Source organism: Passer domesticus, chromosome 2 (genome assembly GCF_036417665.1).
Source record: "Passer domesticus isolate bPasDom1 chromosome 2, bPasDom1.hap1, whole genome shotgun sequence".
In the NCBI taxonomy this organism is placed as follows: domain Eukaryota; kingdom Metazoa; phylum Chordata; class Aves; order Passeriformes; family Passeridae; genus Passer; species Passer domesticus.
In genome coordinates, this window is record NC_087475.1 from 19,094,413 (window position 1) to 19,117,392 (window position 22,980).

General features: G+C 42.2%; 2 protein-coding genes across 15 annotated transcripts in view; one reads left to right on the forward strand and one right to left on the reverse strand.

Annotated features, from left to right (window-relative positions):
• Positions 1 to 22,980, forward strand: part of GPM6B (glycoprotein M6B) — a 106,262-nt gene that overhangs the window by 79,111 nt on the left and 4,171 nt on the right. For 8 of the 14 annotated variants that reach the window (XM_064407666.1, XM_064407659.1, XM_064407672.1 and 5 more), the window contains exons 2-6: positions 13,108 to 13,294; positions 16,564 to 16,720; positions 19,812 to 19,983; positions 21,868 to 21,941; positions 22,259 to 22,324. In XM_064407666.1, coding sequence (XP_064263736.1) covers positions 16,574 to 16,720; positions 19,812 to 19,983; positions 21,868 to 21,941; positions 22,259 to 22,324 — 459 coding nt within the window. In that variant the 5' untranslated portion in view covers positions 13,108 to 13,294; positions 16,564 to 16,573. Of the gene's footprint in view, positions 1 to 2,907; positions 3,028 to 11,220; positions 11,237 to 13,107; positions 13,295 to 16,563; positions 16,721 to 19,811; positions 19,984 to 21,867; positions 21,942 to 22,258; positions 22,325 to 22,980 lie in introns of those variants that run through there. The other 6 variants (XM_064407658.1, XM_064407657.1, XM_064407661.1 and 3 more) reach the window with 2 other exon arrangements.
• OFD1 (OFD1 centriole and centriolar satellite protein) overlaps positions 22,101 to 22,980 on the reverse strand; it is a 35,714-nt gene continuing 34,834 nt past the window's right edge. Inside the window, exon 22 of the mRNA XM_064407655.1 lies at positions 22,101 to 22,899. Within this exon, the coding sequence (XP_064263725.1) occupies positions 22,854 to 22,899 (46 nt within the window). The 3' untranslated portion in view covers positions 22,101 to 22,853. The remainder of the gene's footprint in view (positions 22,900 to 22,980) is intronic.

Consider the following 22,980-nt stretch of genomic DNA (forward strand, 5'->3'; position numbering starts at 1 on the left):
AAAGCAGAAAACCTAGACATATGTGCCATGGGATATGGTAACGGGGGTGGGGGGAACCCAGATGGCACTGTACGTGCACAGTGGATTTTGCAGCAGGAGCAAAGGGGGCAATAAGGGGGGAAGGTCTCATTCAGTTACTCTGACCCTTCCCCATTTTCTGCCTAGCCTTGCTCCTTGTCCAGTATTCATCACCAGACCATCAGTGACCAAAGAACACCCTCACTTTTCTCCCATGGACTGCTTCATCAGCTGAGACAGATGAATACCAAAACTGTGTTTCCTCTAAAACCATAAGATAATGGCAGCAGCATGAGGATGTTGAGCACTGTGAGTTTGATTACAGGTGTGCAAGATGATTCATCCCAATGAATATTGAACACCACAGTCACCATCCGTGTGCCTGCTTTGTGTGACATGAAAACACTGTCAGTTCTGTAGCTGCTGTGTCTGTGCAGGACTGAGGACAACCTGGTTCTGACAGGAGGCCTCGAGCTTGTCTGTGGGTGGAGGATATTGTAACCTAGACCAGGGAATGCAGTTAGTGCAGTTAGTTACTCAAAAAGCAAAAGGTAAAGACACCCTTAAGCCTGTTTCCTTTCCCAGCTATTCAGGGTACAGAGTTAAAGTCCAGTGGATATGGACTGTGTGCAGCAGCTGTGAAGCCACTGAAGCCTGGGGAGCTTTTGACCTGGTGTTGATTTTACATGAGTGGGCCTGGGTGGGTCCCAGCAAAGTCACCCAGAGACACTCTTCAGCCTCAGAGCCCTAAGGGCTACCAAACAGCCATTGCTGCATGGCTCTTTGCAGAGCAGTGGAAAAACTGAGATTCCTTCTGGAGTTTGAGCTGCCTGCTAATGAAAGGAGCCCTGTTACTACAAAACCAGAAATTGCTAATTAGAGAAACTGCTAATTAAAGAAACCAACTCCACAGAATATTTTCAGTTACAGAAATGATGCTACAAAGTTACATGATGTCTCTGTGTTTCAGGGTTTGATGTTTGTACCACAGCAGACAGGTGACTTCACCAGCATTCCCCCAGGCTAAGGGAGAAAAGGAGCTGCCTGCTCTGCTGCTCTGAACAAGTGCTTTTTGTGGCCACTGCAGGAGAAATCTCAAAACAGTGGGTTCAAGCTAGTGGGATAAAATCTTGATGTCGAAGGTTTGGCTTAGATGTGGCTGCAGTACAAATGAATAATTCTTTTCTTTTTAGAAGTCTTTGCAGCTGGTTGTTTTTATTTATTTTTTTTTTAATCTGAATCTGTTACCAGTGTCCAGTAAGTAGCCTCAAAAAGGCAGGGGGCAGACATTGGGGAGGCACAGAAGGGGAGGTATGCTGTACTAGCAAAGAATCTTGTTTTCCATTTTGTACCACATTCAATTTTTATGGCTTTCCTTGTGATCTCCCAAGCAGGATTGTTCCTCTCTGAGCCAGAAGGAGATGATATCATCCTGAGAATGTGCAGTCATTTTGGAACAGTACTTTCAACACATTTTGAATTTTGTTATGCTCATAAGATGTGGAACTTGTCTTTCCTAAAAGGAAGAGTGAGCCATACAATACAGAATCATGTCTTCTGTGGAAGATTTACTGATACCTGCTTGCTGGTTTGTGTGTGAGATGCAGAGAGAGGAAAATTACCAAGTCACAAAGTATCCTTTAGAGAGCCATGGATAGTAAATTTATGTACAAAATTCAAAAGACTCTTAGTATTGGAGTTTGCTTGCTTTTAAAGAGGACCAACAAATCCTTGGTTTAAATCTCTAGATCCAGCATTTGGATTCAAGGCTGAGATTTTTTTTCTCTTCTTGACATATGCAAATGTGGCTGTGCCAAACTCCTCATTGCACAAGCAGCAAAACCATATGAAAAGGACTGGGTCCAGAACTTCGGAGCCCCTCACAGGCTAGAAATGTATGGCATTTCTACTTCTCCTGCCCCTTGAAATTTGTGTCTAATCTAGTGTGCAGTAAATGGGATTATCATCCTCACAACCTTCTCGTTCTCCACGAGCCCAAACGCTGCTGAATTGGATTTGTTTCAGCCAGAAATGATGGTTGCTTTCTCATTTAGCCTCTGCAGAGGGGGACTCTGGTGCATTTTGAATAAAGGTCTGTCAGTCTCACCCTGACAGCTTTGACAAGGTCATAGTGGTAGCAATGGGGACAGGGAGGCTCAAAACTGATTTGATGCTGTCTCCCACCTCTTCAGGGCACAGAAACCCTGTGCCAGTGAGTGTGCCATGAGTGTGTGAGTAGGTGAGGTGAGTTACTGCATGTGGGGTCCTGTGGCTGGGCTTCCTCCGAAGAGACAAGGAGAAGCAGAACTGCTCTTCTTGGACATGAACCTGGAATAAATTGTTTTTAACACAGTTGGTCCAGATTTTTGGATGTGAGCAGAGCCTAGGTGAAATAAAGCCTAGGTGAAATAAAATCAAACTTTTATTTTTTAATGTAAGAAAGTATCAGTGCAAACCTTTGTGTTTGCCCTACCTTGACATGAAGCAATAACCTTTTTCTTTGACAGCATTAGAGTCTTTTTAAAAAACAGGTAATGTGATTTTCCATTACTTTACCTTCCTTTTCTGCTGGAGCCGAGCTTTTTTTGTCATGGACAAAGAGAGGGAGACATGAGAGTGGGTGGGAACAAGGAATAGAGAGCCCTTCCTTATGTGTTTTAACTCAAATCCTAGGTAGAGTTTCAGCTATTCAACCTTTCTTAACACCTGTGTGAGCATTTTCCTCTTGATCATCCCTCCTAATCTCTTTCCTTAGTCTGTAAGGTTATGTTGTTTCAGTTCTGAAACTACAGTGTGTTTTTTGGGCTCTTGTTTTTAAAGTTAAATGACTGAAAGTACTGAACTAAAACTTGCTGGTGACACTGACTTTTTACCACCTAAAATTGGCAGTGATCACCAGACCAGAAATGGAAATTGGCAGGTACCACTGGATGTACAGGAGTTCAAGGCCACACCGGTACCATCATGTGCCAGCATTGAGAGGCAATATTAGTCCTTTGGGGATTCAAGGTAAATAAAGGGCTGGGTGAAAGGGAAATGAAGAGTTCAGAAATGGTAGTAGCATAAACTTAATGCTTTGCAGTAGTCCTAACAATTTAAGATAAACGTTCCTCTGTTTTTCTTGTTTTATTTGTTAAGGCTGTAAGGAGTGTACTTCTTTTGTATGAATACTTGACATAAATTTGAATTTCCTTGTTAATGCTTGAAAGACAATAATGCGTGGTGTGAGGGACAGCTTCCTTTTAACTGTGCTCCCAATTGCTTCAAAATTGTTTACGGATGAGCTGAAATAGTTTGGAGGTTTATGGGGATGAATCTATCAGACTTATCAGCCACAAATGCAAAAATTACACTACAGCAGTGACAGCACATCTGACTCACTGGTAGCTTATGCTTCCTAGACAATATTCTGTGGTTTGGTTTGCATTTTTCCCCTGCTAGAAGCACTCAATGCATACGTGAGAGTCTAGAGGAGGACCGTAAAAATGAGCCTGTAAAAATGGTTTGGTGATTCTACATGCCTGTCCTTTTGATGTCTGGCTTGAGATCTCAAGAAGATCCTGTTTACTTTTCATGAAGCTTTATTTTAAGGATCTGTGGGGGAACTGAATTTTGAAGCATCTCAGAAAGGCACCTGAAATCAAGCCTATGATTGATCACATTAGAAAATTCCAGTCTGACTGATGGATAGCACAGCAAGGGGTGTATATGCTCAGAGACAGCCTTTGCAGCTAGCTCAATCCAGAATTCTCTTCTCTTTATGGAGCTGAGTGACTGAAGCCTGCTTGACAGCTTGTTTGCTGGAGAGGCCTGCCTCCGCATCAGAGACTTTAATAGCAATGCAGGGAAATATTCACCAAAGCTTGCTGCCTCATCCTTCCCCTTTCCATTATATTTTCCTACTCTTGTGCTTTAGGATTCAAATGTTTGTGTATTTCAAATGGCTTTTTTTTCCCCAAAAAATACATAGGTCTCAAATTATGATCTCTGTATTCAGTATCAATATTAATTTGACCATATTTTATGACAAGTTACCTGGGGACAGGTTTGGGGCTGCTAGAAGACATTTCCAAACCCCATGCTTAGTGCACATGGGATATTTTACACACAAAGGAAATGCTTCAGGGAGTAGTGGTAGATTATGAATGCTGCCTCCCAGGGCTGTGAAGGATGTGGAAGGAGCAGGCTAGACCCTGGTTATCAGGGTCTTGGGCCCCTTCAGCTGTCCCCAGTGATGAAACATGTCCATATGTGCTGGCACAGATGAGCCAGGACACGGAGATGCACAGCCTTCTGTTGCAGCAGCTGGGAGTCTGGCACCTAAAATGGTGCTAGAAACCCTTGCTTAGGCAACTGAACCCTTTTCAGTCTGCCTTGGGAATCTTTCTGAACTAGCATGTAGGTAAATATGCCTGACATGAAGGAGTTGAGGTTGAAAGGGTTCTTGGTGATGGCATAACCACCCCACCCTCTCACAGAGCCCAGAAATGCTAGCTCAAGGGAAGGTGTTTTAATGGCTGCACTTAAAGAAATTAAAAGTCTTTTGGGCAAAAATGAAACCTCTCTGAACAGGTCTTGAGTAAAACCAACCTGCCAGTGATGGATGAGCCACTGTGAAAATGCTGGTCTTTTCTCTTGTCCCAGGGAAGATGTCACTTCAGTCCCAACACAAATTCCTGCTATAAGATGCCTCCCTGGGTGGCACTGGCTGCTGTGCTAAGATAAACTCTGCTCCTTTAACAAACCACAGGATTTCTTGGGTGCCTTTGTCTCCTCTGTCAATGTCTAAATGGGTATCACTGTGAGAGCACCTCTGTGGCAGTCCTCATGGCATCCACCTCTTCTCCCAAGATCTCCATGTACAACATGATCTCACTTCAATTAAAGCTTGAATCCAGCTCTTGAGCAACTAGGGAAGAATCAGTGTGGGAGATTCATTGCAGTGCTGGAGCCAAGACATCCCCAGAACACCTGCAAGCTTAATGAGCCTTTCAAAATGCTTAAACAACTTTTTTCCCCAGAAAGCAAAGTACCATCTTTTTCTCTAGAAAGAGAAACTTTGCAATAGTTGTTTAACATGAGCTGAGCTGTAGGCACTATTCCAGGTTGGGTGGGTGTTGTTTGCTCTATGGAATTTTTTTTTTTTTTTTTTTTTTTTTGAAACTTGCTTCCCCCAGATGCTGGGAGGTGTTTCAGCTGCTCTGTGAAGACATAAGGGCATGTGAAGGTGGAGTATCTCACTGAAACAGCCCTACTGGTCCTTTGCTGAAACAAGCTCAAGTTTTGGAAATGATGTGGTGGGGATTCAGCTGGGGAAATAATAGCATGAAAACTGTTGCAGGGCAAAGGGCTTTTACAGTTACAGTTCAGTTTTCTCATTACTCTTCTTGTTCCATAGTTGGATGAATGTCTGGGAAGATCTTTGCATCTTCAGTTATCTCTTAAATTGAGAATTTACCTTCTGAATCTGAGGTCTGTCAGGCTGGAATACATAAGCACACACACACGCATATGCACAAACACACAGGTTTTGGCCCTGTTGTCAGCTCTAGGGAGAGAGAGGTTGTGTTTCTTGTTTGCTTCTTTATAGTTTAGGGAGGAGTCAACTGGGGAAGCAGTCAATAGCGGTGGCTGAAATCCAGTGAGGCTAAAGTCTTGTTCTCCTGCTGGGTGCTGAAGGCTGGTGGAGGGTGAGGTGAGTTACAGCTGGCAAAAAGGTGGAGCTAAGAGTTTCAACTCCATTCTTCCAGGTAAGATATTCACCTTTGTTTAAAGTAAAAGTCAGCTTTCAAAATCATGTCAACCAAAATACAGGTGGGTCTGGAGGATGGTTGGATCAAGGAAACTCAAATGTCCTTACATATTTTCACAGAGTTGTGGAAGTTACTCATGAAACCGAAATGCTTAGGTGCCTCTGTATTTCCACACTGAACTTGTCTAGACCTTCAGGCATTTGGATATCTTTGGCAGTTTGCCCATTACTTCATCTCTTTTACCTTTCTGCCTTGAGTTTGTCCAGAATTATCTCCTGGGCTGGCGTCTTTTGAAGCTGCAGTTCCAGCATGTTGAACTTCCTGAGCATTTCTTCAAGGAGCAAAAAATAAGGGAAGCAAAGGGAGGGAGGCCAGAGCAAGGGCAGAAAGGAAGGAGGGTCTTCAGGCCTGTTGAGCAGTGAGTTGTTGATGTTTCAGCTGAGAGTTGCAGCTCCAGTTTGGACCAGAAGCTGCCCTTGCTGGTGCAGTGTGTTTGAACTGTGAGTTCTGCATGCCAGTGAGCATTTCCACATGCTCAGGCTGCCCTGAATCCCAAGGGTTATTTTGGATAGTAAATGCTAGAACAAGTGTCTAGGAGAAATAACGCCAAAGCTTTTATCAATAATGCCTGATCTGTCCCTTATGTGAAAAGTCTGTTTTTTAAATCATCAGCCTAATTTTTTTCCTGCAGAAGTAGCTTAGAGCTAAGAAATATCTCTCAGGAATTCCCATTGAAACCTATTTTAAGTAAGGCCTTTTCCAAGGTATAAATTAGGTATTTTTCTTCTGCTATGGATTCCACTGTTCTTTAGGCCAAAAGTAAAACAGAGAAGACATGAAGTAAAATGAAGTTCTGCCTGACCTTTGTCCAAAAGCAATAAAGCTGGACAGGAGCTATTCTGTCATCCCACCATCTTGTGGGGCAGCAGTGTTCTTCCTGTGCAGGTCTGACTCCTTTCTCTTATACAGCAAACACTGGGATGGGCACTTACAATAATTATGGATGTAGTGATTCCTATTCCGAGGATTTTACTGTCTGGAAAAGATGACTTCAGAACACCTGTGAGCTTAATGAGCCTTGCAGAGGTTGGAATGATATAGATGGGGAGTGTGTGTATTTCACTAAATTTGGAGAAGGTGAAGTAGATAAGGCATGTAAAAAACACATTCAGATCATCTATCTTTGCATGAAACAGGTTTGGTTTCAGCAACAGGAGTGCAATTTTTTTCCTGTAAGAACTGCTGATTTGGGAAGAAGAGATTTGGAGGAAAAAAATAAAAGAGGGTTATGATTGCTGCTATCTGTTCTTAGTCTTCTCTGCATCATTTAACACCATCCAGAAGAAACTAATCTTGCCTTGGTTGAAACAGCCTTTTCTCTAATTTAAACATAATTTTTTCCTTAGTGAGAGGAAAAAAATAGCTTTTGCTGTGGAGGAACATTGATAACCTCTGAAAGGCTGTTTGGTTTGTTTGAGCTTTTTTTGTTTGTTTATTTGTGGGGTTTTTTGTTACTCATGGTAGAAGAAAAATAATGCTTGATTTTAAACCTGTGCTTACTGTATTTTTGCAGACAAATTCAGAAGGCACTTGATATCATTACTCTTACAGTACCACAGCAATACTCAGTGCTTTGTGGAATTGAAGAAGGGTCTGCTAATGGTTCCTCCAGGCTGTGAGATGCTTGTTCTTAGTGTGCACCAATTCTGCATTCTCTGTGTTGGTTTCCAGCACAGGTGTGTGCAAGGACTTTTAGTTCTCTTCTGCACAAGAATATGGAAGCATCTAACTGATAACAGAGAATAAATACCTTCTCAGAAGAGGGGAATTAGCTGTATGACAGTGCTGAAACCAAATATCTTATATCTGTATGAAGAATAACTGGAGAAGTTACAATTAAAGATGACGTTCAGCAAGGAGCTTCTTGTTCTTCAGGTAGCTCTTCAATTGTAGAGGTTGGGGTGAAGTTTACTGGATGGATCAGACTACCCCAGATCTCACAGGTTTTTACTTGAAAGAAGCAAAATTTAAGATGAACAGGAATGAGTAAGGATAGGGCTTGAACAAAGACTTCCATGTGATTTAATGCAGACCCTTCTTATTTTAGTCACTTACCAAAGCATGGAGAGAAATTTGTCCCAGACTTTAAACTTATGCTGGTAAGGTTAAATATTTTATATTATTGTGTGGTTGCCACTGATCCTTGGCTGCAGGTGTGGGTGACAGATGTGAGGAGTTACCGTATTGCCAGGTGCTGGCTTAGTCTCATGGAGAGAAGAAAGAGGTAAATTCCAATTCTGCTTCTGAGGTATTAGCCTATTACCACATCCCTCACTGCTTCTCCTGTGGCTGCCAATCATGCAGCAGGTAGGAAAATGTACATCCTAGCATGCATAAGCCAGTCAGAATGGAAATTTTCAAACATACAGTGGGTGGCAGACAGTAAAATTGGCAGTTGCTTTCATTGACATAAAGTTCATTTTCTGACAAAAATCCATGGTGGTTTAGGCCTCCAAGGGTATTATTCATGCTTGGTATTGGGTAGTCTTCAGCACTGGGGAAAGCAGGAGGCAAATGTCAAGTACTGAGTTGTCCTCTTACATTTATTTGTGAATTAGGAGTGACACTACCAACACTGGGCTCCTGTGGATGTGTAGTAATGAGCCCGATTTAGTTCAATGGCTGCATTTAAGATGTTATCTAGTGCTTTCATTTAAGATGTTATCTAGTGCCTTTTTTTCCTTGGATTTCGTGCAACCTTCCTTTTGTTACAACAGTTCCTCCCCACGTGATTTTTGTGGTTCTTTGGTGGAACATGAAGTGCAATTTCTGCTGTGTATTAACTGGGTTGGTGTTTGACAGGCCAGCATTTCTTAAAATGTGTTACACAATTACGGGAAGTAAGTGACAAGGAGAAAATGATGCCCATTGCTTTATCTTTCATGGGAGGGGAAGAAACCAAACTTCTAAGGAAAAGAAAGTGGGAACTAACTCAAAGACAGCCACAGTATCCTGGAGGTTTAGCTCCCTGAAATGGAAAACTTTTCAAACCTCCTTTCAGGCTTTATTGGTTCCATGGTTTTTTGTTCATAGTGACCTTGACTATGGGCCGGTGGTTAGAACCTGAGATGCATTGAAGCACTAGTTCAACCTAGGAGGTGTTTGGAACATTAGACAATAGGCTGGTTTTCTGTCCAAGAGGTGTGAATATTCCTTCTTTACAGCATGTTTTCCATGCTTTGCTTTAAGGGATGGCTTTGTGAACATCAGCCTGTCTCAGTTTTTCAAGTCTGGGCTTCAAGAACTGATGTATGATCTTACTAGAGCAAGCCCTAGGAATACTCAAGGAAGCTACCTGATCCTATTGCACTGTCATTTGTAATTTCCAAAACACATGTTTTACCTTTGTAGGATGAGGTAGTGTGTGAGAACTGCCTCTTTTTCTTTTTTCTTTTTATTTTAAGACCGTTTTCCATTAATTCTCTATTACCTTGCCATTCCGAGTTTAAATCTTAAAGCTGTACTTAAAGTACCAAAGGAGGTTTAGCCACACAATCACCATTTGGCATGGGAGATTGAATGGCTAAGCCCCTGCATGCATGCAGTAGGCTGTACAGTGCTGAGCAGATTGTATAATTGTTCATCAAACATTAAGCAACCAATTGCCGATTTATGTACATATGTAGGTTCATCCTTTACCAATTTCCTGTGACTGATAGCTGCCAGGAGATTAAAAGAATAGCCAGTTCCTGTTTCTTTCTCTTCTCTTTATTTTTGTCCTTTAGCAAGAATATTTGTGTGTGTGTGTGTGTTTAATAGCATTCATTCCCTAGAGAATAATCTCAGTCTTTGTTTTAGCTGGCCTCCTTCTGAGAGTGTGTTAAATCTGTAGCCAAGATCACAGGCAGCTCTGGGCAAATCATTGGGCTGTTATTAACCTGCCTCCATGGCAACTGCTGCTCACCAGCCTGAGGACAAAAAATGTTTTTATTCTGCTGAGTTGCACAAAAGGTTCTAGTGATGCCTTGCACAAAATGGCCATTGAAAGGGAAGATGCAGTGATGTGTGTTTGTGCTGTACAGTTTCATATTTAAATCGTTTTACACTGTTTCGTTAGAAGTAGATATACAGCTGAACAGTGCAGCGTTTTGGCCATATGAAAAGTAAAAACTACCAGAAAATTGGAGCTGAACTTGTTTTAATACTACTTATTTTTGTCAGCTTGAGTTCACAGGCCTTTAGCCTGCAGTTGTCATCAGAGTGTTAGCAAGTTATTTTGTGAACATGAGCTAGGCAAACATCTTCCTGGGGTTTCAGTTGTACTGTGTGAAGATAGTTGCTGACTTAGACTTGCAGAGAGAGAACATAAAGGTTTCCTGGAAAACTTTCTAATTGTTTTCAGAAATCCTCTGTTTTGCTTCAGTTCTTCTTTGGGAAGCTTGGTAAGCATATCTCACTTCCTGATGAGCTTCAAATTGTGGCTGGTTCTGAAAGCTGCTCTTAGCAGTACTGTTTTAGGCTTGTGTTAAATTGTAAAATGGGCTGTATTGCTTGGGCTAGGCATGGCTTTAATCTGCTCATAAAGAGTGTTCACAGTGGGATCTGGGGGGAGGTCTGGCAGCCCCAGCACTGAGATGAGGTTGCATCCTGCAGTTAGTTACCCTCTGGCAGGAGCCCATGCAGCTCTGCTGTCAGTTTGGTTGCAGAATGACTATGTATGGATGGATGCTGTCTCTTGGAAACATGCTGGTTTGGGATGCTTCATGTGTTTGCAAGCTGGCTGTGTGCTGTTTCCAGGTGTGCCAAAGTCTCTCTGATTCCTGCTTTAGTCTTGGGGTCAAGGTGAGTAGTTCCTGCAGTTCCACATTTGGGCAGTTTTCTTTGTTCAAAATAATGTGGTTGCTTTAGACCCCTCTGAGGGTGTCTAAAGCCAAGATACCATTGGCTTTGTTCTGCACTGAGAAAATGAAGGCCACCCAAATTCTGTGATGCCTTTTTACTTGGACTGCAGAGGAAGACAGAGTATGGCCACAAAGACAATCTTTGTAGCTGCCAGTTGCTGAGAGGTGAGAGGGGTCTGCCACTGTTGCCTTGTGTTTGAGGGTCTGTGGATTAGTGGCAGATGCTGTCCTGTGTTTGGGTAAGGGATCCAACAAACTCCTCAGGGCAAACGTCCTGCCAGTGGCCTGGAAAGCTGGCTTGGCTGTATGTGGTATTAAACATCAATTCTGGGCCTACACCTGTTTTTAGCTTTGTCAGGCTGCTCCCACTTTCTGAAACCAACAGCTTTTCTTTTGAATCTTGTCAATCTCTTGGTTTTGCTTTCAGCTGTTTTTATTTTCTGTCTTTGATAGGATCCTTCTCTAAAGCAGTCTGTGCGATCAGCACAATTTAAATGATCAACCTCTCCACACTGAGCAATGATCAGGTGTTGGTTCTCCTGCTTTAGGAATGTGGCTTGAAAGGTGGTTTGTTTTGTTCTGGGTTGTGACCACAAGTGTGTTGTCTGCTGGGTCAGAGCATGGTTACTTTTGGATAGTTTTTCATGGCTAATCCTGCACCAGGTGCATGCATTCCTTGGATTAACTCTGGGAGTTTGGACCTGACCTGGGAGCAGATGCTGCGGAGGAGAGCCAGGCACACGTTTGTGGCTGCTCTTGCATGTGAGCTGATCTCAGGCAGATTCCCCGAAGCAGAGGATTGCTCTGCAAGATTTGTTGTCTGAACTCAGTTCTGGACCTCTGTGATAAAATGAAACCCAGAGATGATTTCCTCTGATAGCGTGCATTTGGATTTTGTTTGGCCCATCACTGCCGAGCTGCAGTGTTTGTTCATTTGGCAGTATTTTTGTCATGAAGATAGTTCCTACTGAGTGGACTCCAGCTGTGGACTAGACTATAAAACCTTCCCAGTCTTGTTTCTACACAATCAAATCTTGTCTGCAGTTAGTGAAGTAATTTTGATGGTGATAGCTGCTTAAGCCTGACTAGGGCATTTACTAGTGACTCTCTAAAAGAAGAGTTTCTCACTTATGAAATGGGAAATCTTTCAATTATCAGATGCATATTATTCCCCAGTGCCTCACGGAAGTGCCTGCTCTGCAACTCACTGATTACTGGGAAAGGGAAGGGGATAAAAATAAACTTGCCTCTTGTGGTGGCTGGAGACTTGCTGATCTTTGTGAGGAATTTTTTGGGTGGGAAGATGTGATGTCCTCATTTGCCAACTGTCTCCTTGCCTTCAAATGCTTTGCCCGTGTAGTGCCTTGCCATAGCAGCAGTGGCTGTCCTGCGACGCTGGCCGCTCCATTAAGCGTTGTCTTAATGGCTTGTGTTCTTTGCAGTTGTATGAAATGCACATTAATGGGGACAGCTTAATGCCATCACCCTGAAGTAATGAATTGGTATGGATTGCCATTACCATTATAGCGCAGTTAAAAGCCGTGTTTGTTTCCGATTTACATTTCCCAGCTTTGTAAGCAGATGGGTTTTCAGGCCACGCAGTTGGAAGGAACCTGGCAATTCAGCTGCAACCTCCTTATTACAGTGTTCATACAAATAGCAGCTCCAGGGGGGTGTTTTGTTAAACTCAGAGCAGTTAAACAATGCATTTCACTTGATCATGATGCTGCAAACTGTATTCAGGGATCACTGTAAATCCAGTGTATCCTATAAAAAGCTAGAAATGTATTGTCTATGTAATACAGCTTCATACAGCTGCTCTCGACAAAAATTGTTACTCTTTGGACCCCATTCAATTTTTCTGTTGTGAAAGTATCTGTATCCCTATAACCTCATGCAGATTTATATAAAAAGGTAACTTGGGAGTACTGGGAGAGTGTGGGGTAGTTAAGTTTTGTGGACCTAAATGTATTCATCTTCTAATGAAAGTGCAAAGCACCTCCTACTTTTCCAAAAGGCTTCATTGTCTTAAGCAGTTGCCTGTCTAGCTCCCAGAGTGTTGCCAGCATAGCTGCCATTAGTAAAGCTGAAACATGGTAAGCTCTGGATGAGCAGCAGAATTGCAATGGATCACTTTAGACAGTGATTTTTTTGCTTTTTCCATTTCATAGGCTGTCTCATCGATCTCCTCTTGATCCTGTAAAGACAGGAGCACTCAGCCCACTTTCTGGGCTTTGAGTCCATACCAACAGATCTGTAGGTCACTGCTTTAGAGGGTGATGCTGTCTTGTACCACCTATAGATTTTTTGCTTAGCATGTCAGTGCCTGAGCCTTTTATTCCCTCTGGCTTTTACCAAGTGCAGGACGAATATTCTTTTCCTCATAATTCGCTCTTTGCTCATGACATTTCTTTTGCTTTCTCTCTTCTGCTTAGGTTGCTTTGAATGTTGCATTAAGTGCCTAGGAGGAGTGCCATATGCTTCACTCGTGGCAACCATTCTCTGCTTCTCTGGGGTAGCTTTGTTTTGTGGCTGCGGCCACGTGGCGCTCACGGGAACCGTGTCTATCCTCGAGCAGCACTTCTCCACGACTGCCAGTGACCATGCTTTGCTGAGTGAAGTGTAAGTATGCCTCCCATTCCCATTATTCATCATAACACCCTCATGCTAAATGAGTAGAGATGGATTCAAACCTCAGTCTCCATCCCTGAGTATTAGGTTGCTTGTTTTTGTAATGGCGCTCAGTCATTTACTGGTGTTCACATTAAAGAGCCAAAGTGTGTATCCCAGTACACCTGCTTATACTGGGACCAGCACTATTTAATGTCTTCATCAGTATCGCAGACATTGAGTGCACCCCCGGCTGCTTTGCAGATGACACCCAAGCTGAGTGGTGCACTTTGCTTACCTGGAAGGAAGGATGCTACCCAGAGAGACCTTGAAAGCCTGGAGGAGTGGGACTGTGTGAACCTCATGCTGTTCACCAGCAGCAGGTGCAAGGTGCTGCACCTGGGTCAGGGCAATGCCCAGTATCAATACATGCTGACAGATGAAGGGAAGGACTTGGGGGTGCTGTTGGATGAGAAACGGAACAGGAGTTGGAAATGTGCACTCACAGCCCAGGAAGCCAATTATATCCTGGGCTGCATCCAAAGCAGCATGAGCAGCAGGGTGAGGGAGGTGTTCCTGTCCCTCTGCTCTGGTGAGACTCCACCTGGAGTCTCAACACAGGAAAGCCATGGACCTGTTGGAGGGACTCCAAAGGAGGCCACCAAGATGATCAGAGGGCTGGAGCACCCCTTCTGTGAAGACAGGCTGAGAGTTGGGGCTGCTTAGCCTGGAGAAGAGAAAGCTCTGGGGAGACTTCAGAGCAGCCTTCCAACATCTAAAGGGACCTACAAGAGAGCTGAAGAGTGACTTGTAGCAGGGCCTGTTGTAACAGAACCAGGGGTAACACTTGTACTTTAAGAGTAGATTTAGTTTTTGTTGATGACATACAGTTGGAAGGTATGTCAGGAATAACAAAAGAAGCATGGTTCTGACCATCCCTCTTCAGAAGAAGCTGGACTGGTATATGAGAAAAAAGAGAGAAAAAACTGGAGAGATCTACAAATGTAGCCTTTAGATATATAAGCACAAGTGAAATATTTGGGCCATTTATATTCCCAAGGCTTCTCTGTGAGGTCAGAGGAAGGCCTGGGGTGCTGCCTCAGGTCCCATGTCCAGCAGCCAGCCTGGCTGTGCTGAGGAGCCCCTGTGATGAGCATGGCACATACAGCACAGGCAGCAAGCCTGACAGGTGACATTTGAAGACTCTGGTATCAGGGCCCTATGCAGCACACTTAATTCTTATTTTCTCTTAAATTTCTGTTGTCACTGACTCCCTGTATACGCTTGCAGGCGTAGACCTGCCAGTTTGCTGCATGCCCTCTGAGCACTGGTGCTGGTCTCACAGCACCATTTCAGGGCTTCCCCTGTCCACAGGACCCTCTGTACCCTCACCTGCTCTGGGACTGCTCCCCACTGGGGTTCCCCCTTCCAGCACTGCCCACACTCAGTCCCTGGCTGTGGCTGGCAGTGTGTCCCCAGCTCCAGGGCATGAGCCACCAGGGCCCTGCAGTTAGACACAAAATTAGTGAGAAAATGTAAGCAGCTGTTCTTCAGCAACTGGGTAACAAAACACCCTGTGCTTGCATCAGTTTCCATTTGAGCAAAATAGAAGAAATTGCAAAAGCAGCAGTCACAGGCAGCAAGTTTTATGTTTTGGGGAGTTGTTGACAATGTTTCTTGTCATGTCAGCACCAGCAGCTGGGGAAATGCGTAATTCCTACCAAAGCAGCTCAGGGCTTGGCTCTGTGGAGCCAAGGGGGAGAAAAATACATTAGTAACACATCCTTTGGAATAGACTTTTTAAACCAGTTTTCCTATTACTAATTTCTGGTAGCATGCATTGGGTCTCTCCTGGACTATTAATGATGGTGAAATGATTTCTTCTATACTCTCTCAAATCCTGAGTTAATTTTTTTGTTCTTTACAGCATAGATGCAACAGATTTATCCAGTTATTTTTAATCAGTTTGGAAAACAAAGATAACACTTCCCACATAAAATTTTAAATGAGCAATGTCCTATTTTGATACAAGGGTAACATTTAACTATATAAATGGTAGTCACCAATTTTCCTTAAGGTAAAACATTCAGATGCTCTTTGGAGATCTATGCCAGCACCTACTTGGTGGAGAGTGGCAAGAATCAGAAAAAATATCTTGAGCAAAGAATATTTATGCTCAGAAAACTGGTAGTGTGGATGTATAAAATTAACCTCTTGGTTCTGTGAACAACTTCATCAAAAATAACCATCCCAACAATCAAATTCATTTTAGGAAGTTCCAGGGAAATTTTGCTAATAACAAAATATGACTTTTGAGGACCAGAAATGTTGTATGGAAGATCTGGAATTCTGGTCCTCCAAAATAATTAGCTTTGGATACAGAATCTGATTGATAATATTTAGAGAGTATTCTTTTCATCTACCTATTCTAGCTAAAGGAAAAATACTGTTAGAGTGTCATTGCAGATGGTAGATTTTTTTAAAAAATCAAGAACTTTCTCAAATAACATCTGAGGGAAGTGCTTATACCATGTGCCCTGGGATGATCTTCCTCTGAGTGGTTCCAGAGTACCTAAAACGGCAGCATTTCCTAAATAACTTTTCCATTTAAAAAAAAAATAAAAAATTAACATTTTGAGGCACTCAGCAGTGCTGTGACTTAAAGCACTGAAACTACCAGCTCACTTGGAATTACCCTTCCAGGCTGTAGAGCAGCCTCAGGAGAAGTCACTGCATGAAGTTTGCTGAGTTTTGTATCAGACAAATATTGCTGAATTCAGAAATTTTTGCAGACATAAGTTAATCGGATTTCATGGGTGGAGATGGTGAATTTCAGGGACTGCTTCCTTTCCCTAGGCCAGAGGAATGACCACAGAGCCTGGCAGTTCAGTCAGGGGTGCAGCTCCAGGCTTTGCCTCTTCAAAGCCCTGCATTGTCCCTGTCAGCCAGTCCCAAGTTAGGAGCAGTAAGAGGAAAAAGGAAAACCTCCATGGTGGAGGTGTGAGATTGCAGCTTTACCATGGTGACTAACACCAGTGTAAGGACTGCAGCACCAACAGGAGATGCTCAGGTGGATGTAGGACTAATGCACATCAGGATTGCTTACCTGGGAAGGAGCACAGTTGTAACAGTGTTTTCCTGCAGTCTGCTTGCTTAAAATGCTAAGGAGCCTTGAACTTTGTTTCTAGGAGTTGTCTCTCATTTATTATAATTTGAGAGGACTGACTTTGTTTTTATAGGACTGAAATCTAATTACATAATTTCTTTCTTTTCCATTTTAGAATACAGCTAATGCAGTATGTAATTTATGGCATTGCATCATTTTTCTTCTTATATGGCATAATCCTTTTGGCGGAAGGTTTTTATACAACAAGTGCTGTGAAGGAGCTGCATGGAGAGTTCAAAACAACAGCCTGTGGCCGCTGCATCAGTGGAATGGTGAGTGGGGTCAGCAGTGGGAACATCAGTCTTTGCTGGCTAAAACCTGTTGGGCTTGGTTTGACTCCTTGTGGGTGATCAGGGTCAATCCATGGCTTGGTTCTCTGAACTTCAAGAGTGCTTGGTTAAATCAAAATGCTGCAGATAGGCTGGGTGGGGGCTGCCATGGCCTCCCCTGTCATAAAGCTGAACCCACTGGTCTAAAGTAAACTGAGGAGACTGCTAATTTTAAAGCACTTAATATGAGCCAAAATCAAATTCATACTTTTAAACATGGAACACTTGAGTGATGCTTAAAGGCCGACTGTAAAATGGCTGTGGTTTGCAGAGCTATTTAAATATCAAACTGTAATGGCTCTGACTTCCATAGTCAATTTTGCTTGAGTGTCTGGATCCTTCAACAAACAGTAATGAATGAATGAAGCTTCACAACATCTTTGCACTTGAATCAAGTATTGATTTGCAGATGGCAAAAGGCAGACAGATAGAATAGCGAGGCTTTTTCGCAAAGCCCTGAAGTTACCAGCCATATTCTCTTCAGCATACTTCTGTGTTAGAACAAAATTGTAAGCAAAGTTTAACTAAAAATAAAACTTCAGATTCTCACCCACGTTGTCCCCAAGGGCACACTCTGCAAGAACAGCCATAACTATGTTTCTGAGAGAAGATTTCAAAGCTATTACTGAAAATCTGAATTCAAAGCTCGTAGTTATGGAGGAAGCTAAGCAGTATGACAGATCGCCCACGGGAAAGTGTGGGTGAAAAGAGAAGAGGCTTTTGATGTGATTGTTGCATTTTAATATACAGTCTATATCCTGAACTTAAAAAATATGTACTTTCAGCTGGTTAAATACAAAAGAGATGCATGTTTATTTTCATGAGAGTTAGCAATTTTCCACTGTGCTGTTGGGTACTTACTGAATTTTTCAAGAGCTAATAAAAATAAGGCATCTGATAATTTTCCAGTTAAGCAGCTATTTGCTCTGTTTTTTTTCTCTCAAGTATGGTCTTCACCAAGGAGCAAATTTAGATCGAAAGCAGTGATCTTTTGGATCTTTTCAAAAGATCCAAAATAAAGTAGAAACATACACATCCATGCATCTCATTAGTGCAGACAATTGCTTGTGCAGTTGAGTAGTGGCAGGCACATGATTGTCAGCTGCTTATACAAATAGCAGTGTGACACATGGAAATAGGGCAGAAAAATGTGTTTTCATGTTTGTCCATACAGTGAAGGAGAGAATTTACCAGCTGAGGAATGGCTTGGAGCTCTGATAAGCTGCATTAATGTTTGGTGGTGACAGGAAAAGTGCCTGTCTGCTGCTGTGTAAAACCTTAGGGCTAGAACAAGGTTTGTGAGGAGAGAAAATGTTTAACAGACTAGTGACTGCAGCTGAATACAGGCAACAGGCATTTGGACATACAGTGACCTTTTGCCATTTTGATCAAGAGCTCCTCTACTTCTTTCATTGCATTACTGAGCAAAGTCCTGAAAGGCAGTCCCATCTTGCACAAGGTTGCTACAGAAGACAGACTTCCATCTTCCCTACATTATTTGTGTTGGCTCTGGTAATGCAGAATAGCCATTTCCCACAGTTATCACATTAAATGTGAGAGTGAGTGTATTTTTTCCTGGCTATTTTAGGATTTAAAGGCTTTGTGCACTTCCTCTCATGCACACTTCCACATACACATATGCAAACTTATGTTTTATTGGTAGTGTATCTACAGAAATCCTTTAAACTGGACCACTTGGTCCTTCCCAAAATCCAAAGAGAGGATTTTCAATTCTCACACAAAACATAAAGGTCTGGTGTTTGGTGCTGTCTAATATGAAATAGGTTATTCCACTTGAGTTGTCTATAAATTAAAGTCTGGGGTTTTATGGGCCACAGTTTTGCAAGAACTTCCACCTCCCCACACACCACCTCCCTTGACTGAAACCTAACCAGATGTTCAGCTTTTGCTCAAATACTTGTAGGGTTATTCTGGAAAAAAAACTGTGGTGATGCAAACTTTTCACCACTGCAGCATTAGTTCAGTCCCTTGGTTTGGGGTCAGGCTGAGAATGCTCCTCCCTGAGAGCCTCTCCCCTCCTTGCTCTTGTCCTCTGGCACACAAATTTTAGGACAGCAGGGCACCAGTGCTTTACTGAAAGTGAAGCCTTTCCAGCCCACCTCCAGCTGAGAGAACAGCCACAGCGAACAGTGAAAAGAGAGCCCAGGAGATGTGACAGCATTCCCCCACCTTCCAAGTGGGATCCAAACCCTGCTCTCACCAGGAGGAGGGAGCTAGGAACTGATGCCAGAGCTACTGTTTCACCATAACACTTTGAAGAGGAGGGAAGAGGGAAGGAGCTTAGTGGGAGGAGGAAGCTGGAGATTTGCAAAGCAATCAGTGCCACATCTTTTAATCTAACCAAAGAAAATGCATGTAATGTAGTGGTTTTTTTTTTTTTAAAGAGCAATCCCAAACCAGCAAATTTTAGTGGATAAATCCATGATATTCTAAGGTGGAGTAATTAATTTTCTGCTTGGCAGTGAGTATTAGACCAATTGAATCCTTCTGATCTGCTCTTAATGGTCATGGCATGTTTGCAAAAATAGGTATTTTCAAATGTTACATTCCAAATTGATTTCAATACATCGGGGAGTGTGGGGAAGCTCTATGAGCATTGATTCACTGCATGGTTTTGATTTGCAAGTTGTATAGAAATGCTAGTATGTTACAGTTAATTTAAAAAAAAAACCTTAAATTGATTTTTGTTGGAATTTATTGGTTTTAGCCTACAACCAGCATCCCTGCTTAGCTGAGAATCTTGAGAAATCAATGGGCTGCTCTTTCACATGAGGGCAATCTGTTTACTCAAGCAGGCTGATGTAAAAGGAAATGTCTGAATTACTTTCTCTGTAGTACTTAAACTACCAAAGTATTTGTAAGCAATCAGAATACTGATTTTGTGCGCTTGAAAATGAAATGCTTTCTCACTTGAATTCTGAAAGTATGCTTAAGATTACTTTGAAGCATTTTTAAGGATAATTTTAGTCTTTTCAAAGAATAAACACAAAATGTTTGTGTTTTCTCTGCCCAGTTTGTTTTCCTCACCTACGTACTTGGAGTGGCCTGGCTCGGGGTCTTCGGCTTCTCTGCTGTGCCTGTCTTTATGTTCTATAACATCTGGTCAACTTGTGAAGTCATCAAATCTTTTCAGAGCAATGTGACAGTTCCAGGGGACCAGATCTGCGTGGACATCAGGCAATACGGTACTCGTTTTAATCCTGATTAAATCCTTTATCCATCCTCCCCGCTCTGTCTTCAGTAGTTTTGTCTCAGCCTTATCAGATGAATCAAATGCAAAAGCATCTTCTGCCTCTGAATGTGCTATTACTTTTCTAATTAATTCACATTACACTGATCTCTTTCCAGATGCAATCAATTTAACTGAACTGACAAGTCACTTATCTGAAATGATTTTGTACTGGTTTCCAATACTGCAATATTAGGTTTGAAAATAGATCAGCCTCAAAATAAACTGCTTGGACACAGTGCTGAGAAACAGATAACCAGATTGTGGGTTTTGAACCCATATGCATATATTCTGTTCTTTCAGAAAGCTGTTTTACATTTAAAGATGAAGTAAATGTCTGGATGTTGCTCTTACAATTACTTTCAGTTAAACAAACAAAAACCTGCAATTAAAAGTCTGCCATAACTAATAATGAATTAATACCACTTTCTGATGACACGCAGAAATCTGAGGGAGCTGGGACAATAACTTAAAATAAGGTCAGGCTTTTAATTTCTTAATGGTGAGTTTTTCCTGAAGTTAATCTTTTCAGCTTCCCTTGTGCAGAAGATCTTCTGTCACCATTACTTTTGGCTTCATTCTAGCTAGCATTTTCTAGGAATGTTTCTTTCTTTGGACTAAGTCATTCAAAGCTGAGAAAATGGATTCAAAGTTGAAAAAGTAAGAAAGCTTGACTTTGCTCTCCTGTCCAGGTAAGTGCAGTGGAAGAAAAGATGCACTAATTTTAAAAGCAAGTCTTCAAATCAGTTAAACATATACATTCTATTTTAGCAGCTCACAGCAAGAGGCTGGGAAGACATTTTCTTCAGCAGCAAAGCCTAGGAGTGAAGGGAGATGTGCTCCTCCACCTTCCTGCTTCTCCTGGTTGTTTTGCAGCTGTATTAGTGCTGTACAGGGTTGTGTTGCTCCCCTGATCAGTAAAACCATTTGGGTTTCAGTGCGTGATGGGAGACAGCAGCTTCCTAACAGACAACACTGAACTTTCCTCACATTTTTGGGTGGAAGCAGTAACTAAAAGGCTGGAATTGTAAGCAGCAGTTGCAGAGAAGAAGCTGACTTGGAAGAAAATCCTATACAATCTTTTTGAAAGCCATGCCATCCTGAGATAATTGCAATGACCTCCCGCGTGTAGAATTGCTAATTCCAACCAGCTGGGTTGAAATGCAGAGTTACATGGGAAAACAAACTGGGTTTCTCTTAATTCAAATAGGTTTTGCTTAAGCTTTACATTTGTTACAGGCCTAGAAGTTTATGTCATTTTGAATCTGCTAGATTCTGTTGACTTTTCAGACTTTGCAATCATGTAAGAAAAGTAATTGGGAGTATATGAGGTGCAGCAGACTGAACTTTCTTGTAGCAGTGTTCACTTGATGCTTTTTACCTATTGGAACTAAATCAGAAAAAAATCCTGTAATTCTTCCCTCTAGCTCTGTATTCACACCCTTCCACAGTAGTTTCTTGTTCAAGTAGAACCTCATCTAGTAAGTGCTACCCTGAAAGACGCCAAGTACCTCTGAGATGCAGATTCTCTCTTCTGTGCTGAGTGAGGGAGTAGGCAGAGTGTGCAACTGGACCCAAAGTGCAAAAACCCAACCAACTGTTTGGCTGCCAGATGGGAAAACCACATCTGAGATCATGCCTTCGCAGCAGCCCTCAGTGTGAGGAGAAAGCATAACCTGAGAGATTTGTTTGAATTCCTGCTGCCAGCTCCAGGCTGTTCTGGTCAACGCAGGGACGCCCAGAATGGGAACACAACTGGCAAGTGGGTGAAAAAGATGAGAGGAATAGACAGCATGTGTTGATTGCTAAAATTAGTGGTTTCTTTTCTGTGGTATTTCAGGTATTATCCCTTGGAATGCTGTACCTGGCAAAGCCTGTGGCCCAATTTTAGAGAACATCTGCAACACGAATGAGGTACAGAAATGTAACCTGTGTGCACCTTTTGCCCACAAGTCACTTGGGCGTCATGTAATAAATACTTTATTAAAGTTTCTGTAGAGAACTCATGCTAGTAGTATAAAGAGATTGCTTTAACTGTAACAATTAAGTAACTGTTATATCATCCAAAAAAAATTCTTTTCAGATTTTTATTTTCTAAAGCTTTGCTACCATGTTACAAAGGTGGTTTTGTTATCCTTATTCTCTTGAACACTTGAAAAGCATTTTATTATGCATTTCCTAATGCATTCCTAATGAATGACTTCAATGTTTTTAACATCTTTTTTCTCTAGTTCTACATGTCTTATCACCTGTTCATTGTGGCTTGTGCTGGAGCTGGTGCCACTGTCATAGCATTGGTGGGTAGTATTTTTTGTTGTTTTATAATTAAAAATGTTCATTTTAGGCTTAAGATGCTTTATTATTAAATTTTGTATATATAAAAGATAATGATACTAGACATGGGGGGTGGTGAGCTGTAATCAACATTATTTGCTGTTATGGTTTGGTCATCACAAGTCAGCAGGTCCCCAACTTTTGCTTTAGGAAGTCATTTTAACCCACCTCCCCCATACTCAGAAAAAGATGATTTGCATGTCCTTTCAAAATCCTACTTCTATCCACTATTTCTGCTTTTATTTCCACTATTTATTTTCATTTTGTAGTTTATTTGATCAGCTGCTTATAACCTCTTGGTTTCCTTTGCCTGGAGCCAGGCAGATTGACTGGTCCAACCCTGCAGTGCCCGGTCCAGGTAGCGGCGGGCGGGGATGACTCGTTCCCATGGCTAACGCTTCCTCTAGTGGCCAGCTTCTAACCTCGTGCCAGCCAAGCCCTGGTGTAACACTCACAACTGGCTGACAACATGGCCTTAGGGCTTGCACTGGGTTATCCTCCCCAGAGAAATGGCAGGTTATTTATTTGCATCTTCACCCTGGAAGGAGATCAGAGTAACATCTGTTGTAAAAGTATCGAGAGTTGCCCAAGTGGGCTTGAGCCGTCACCTTGTTGTATC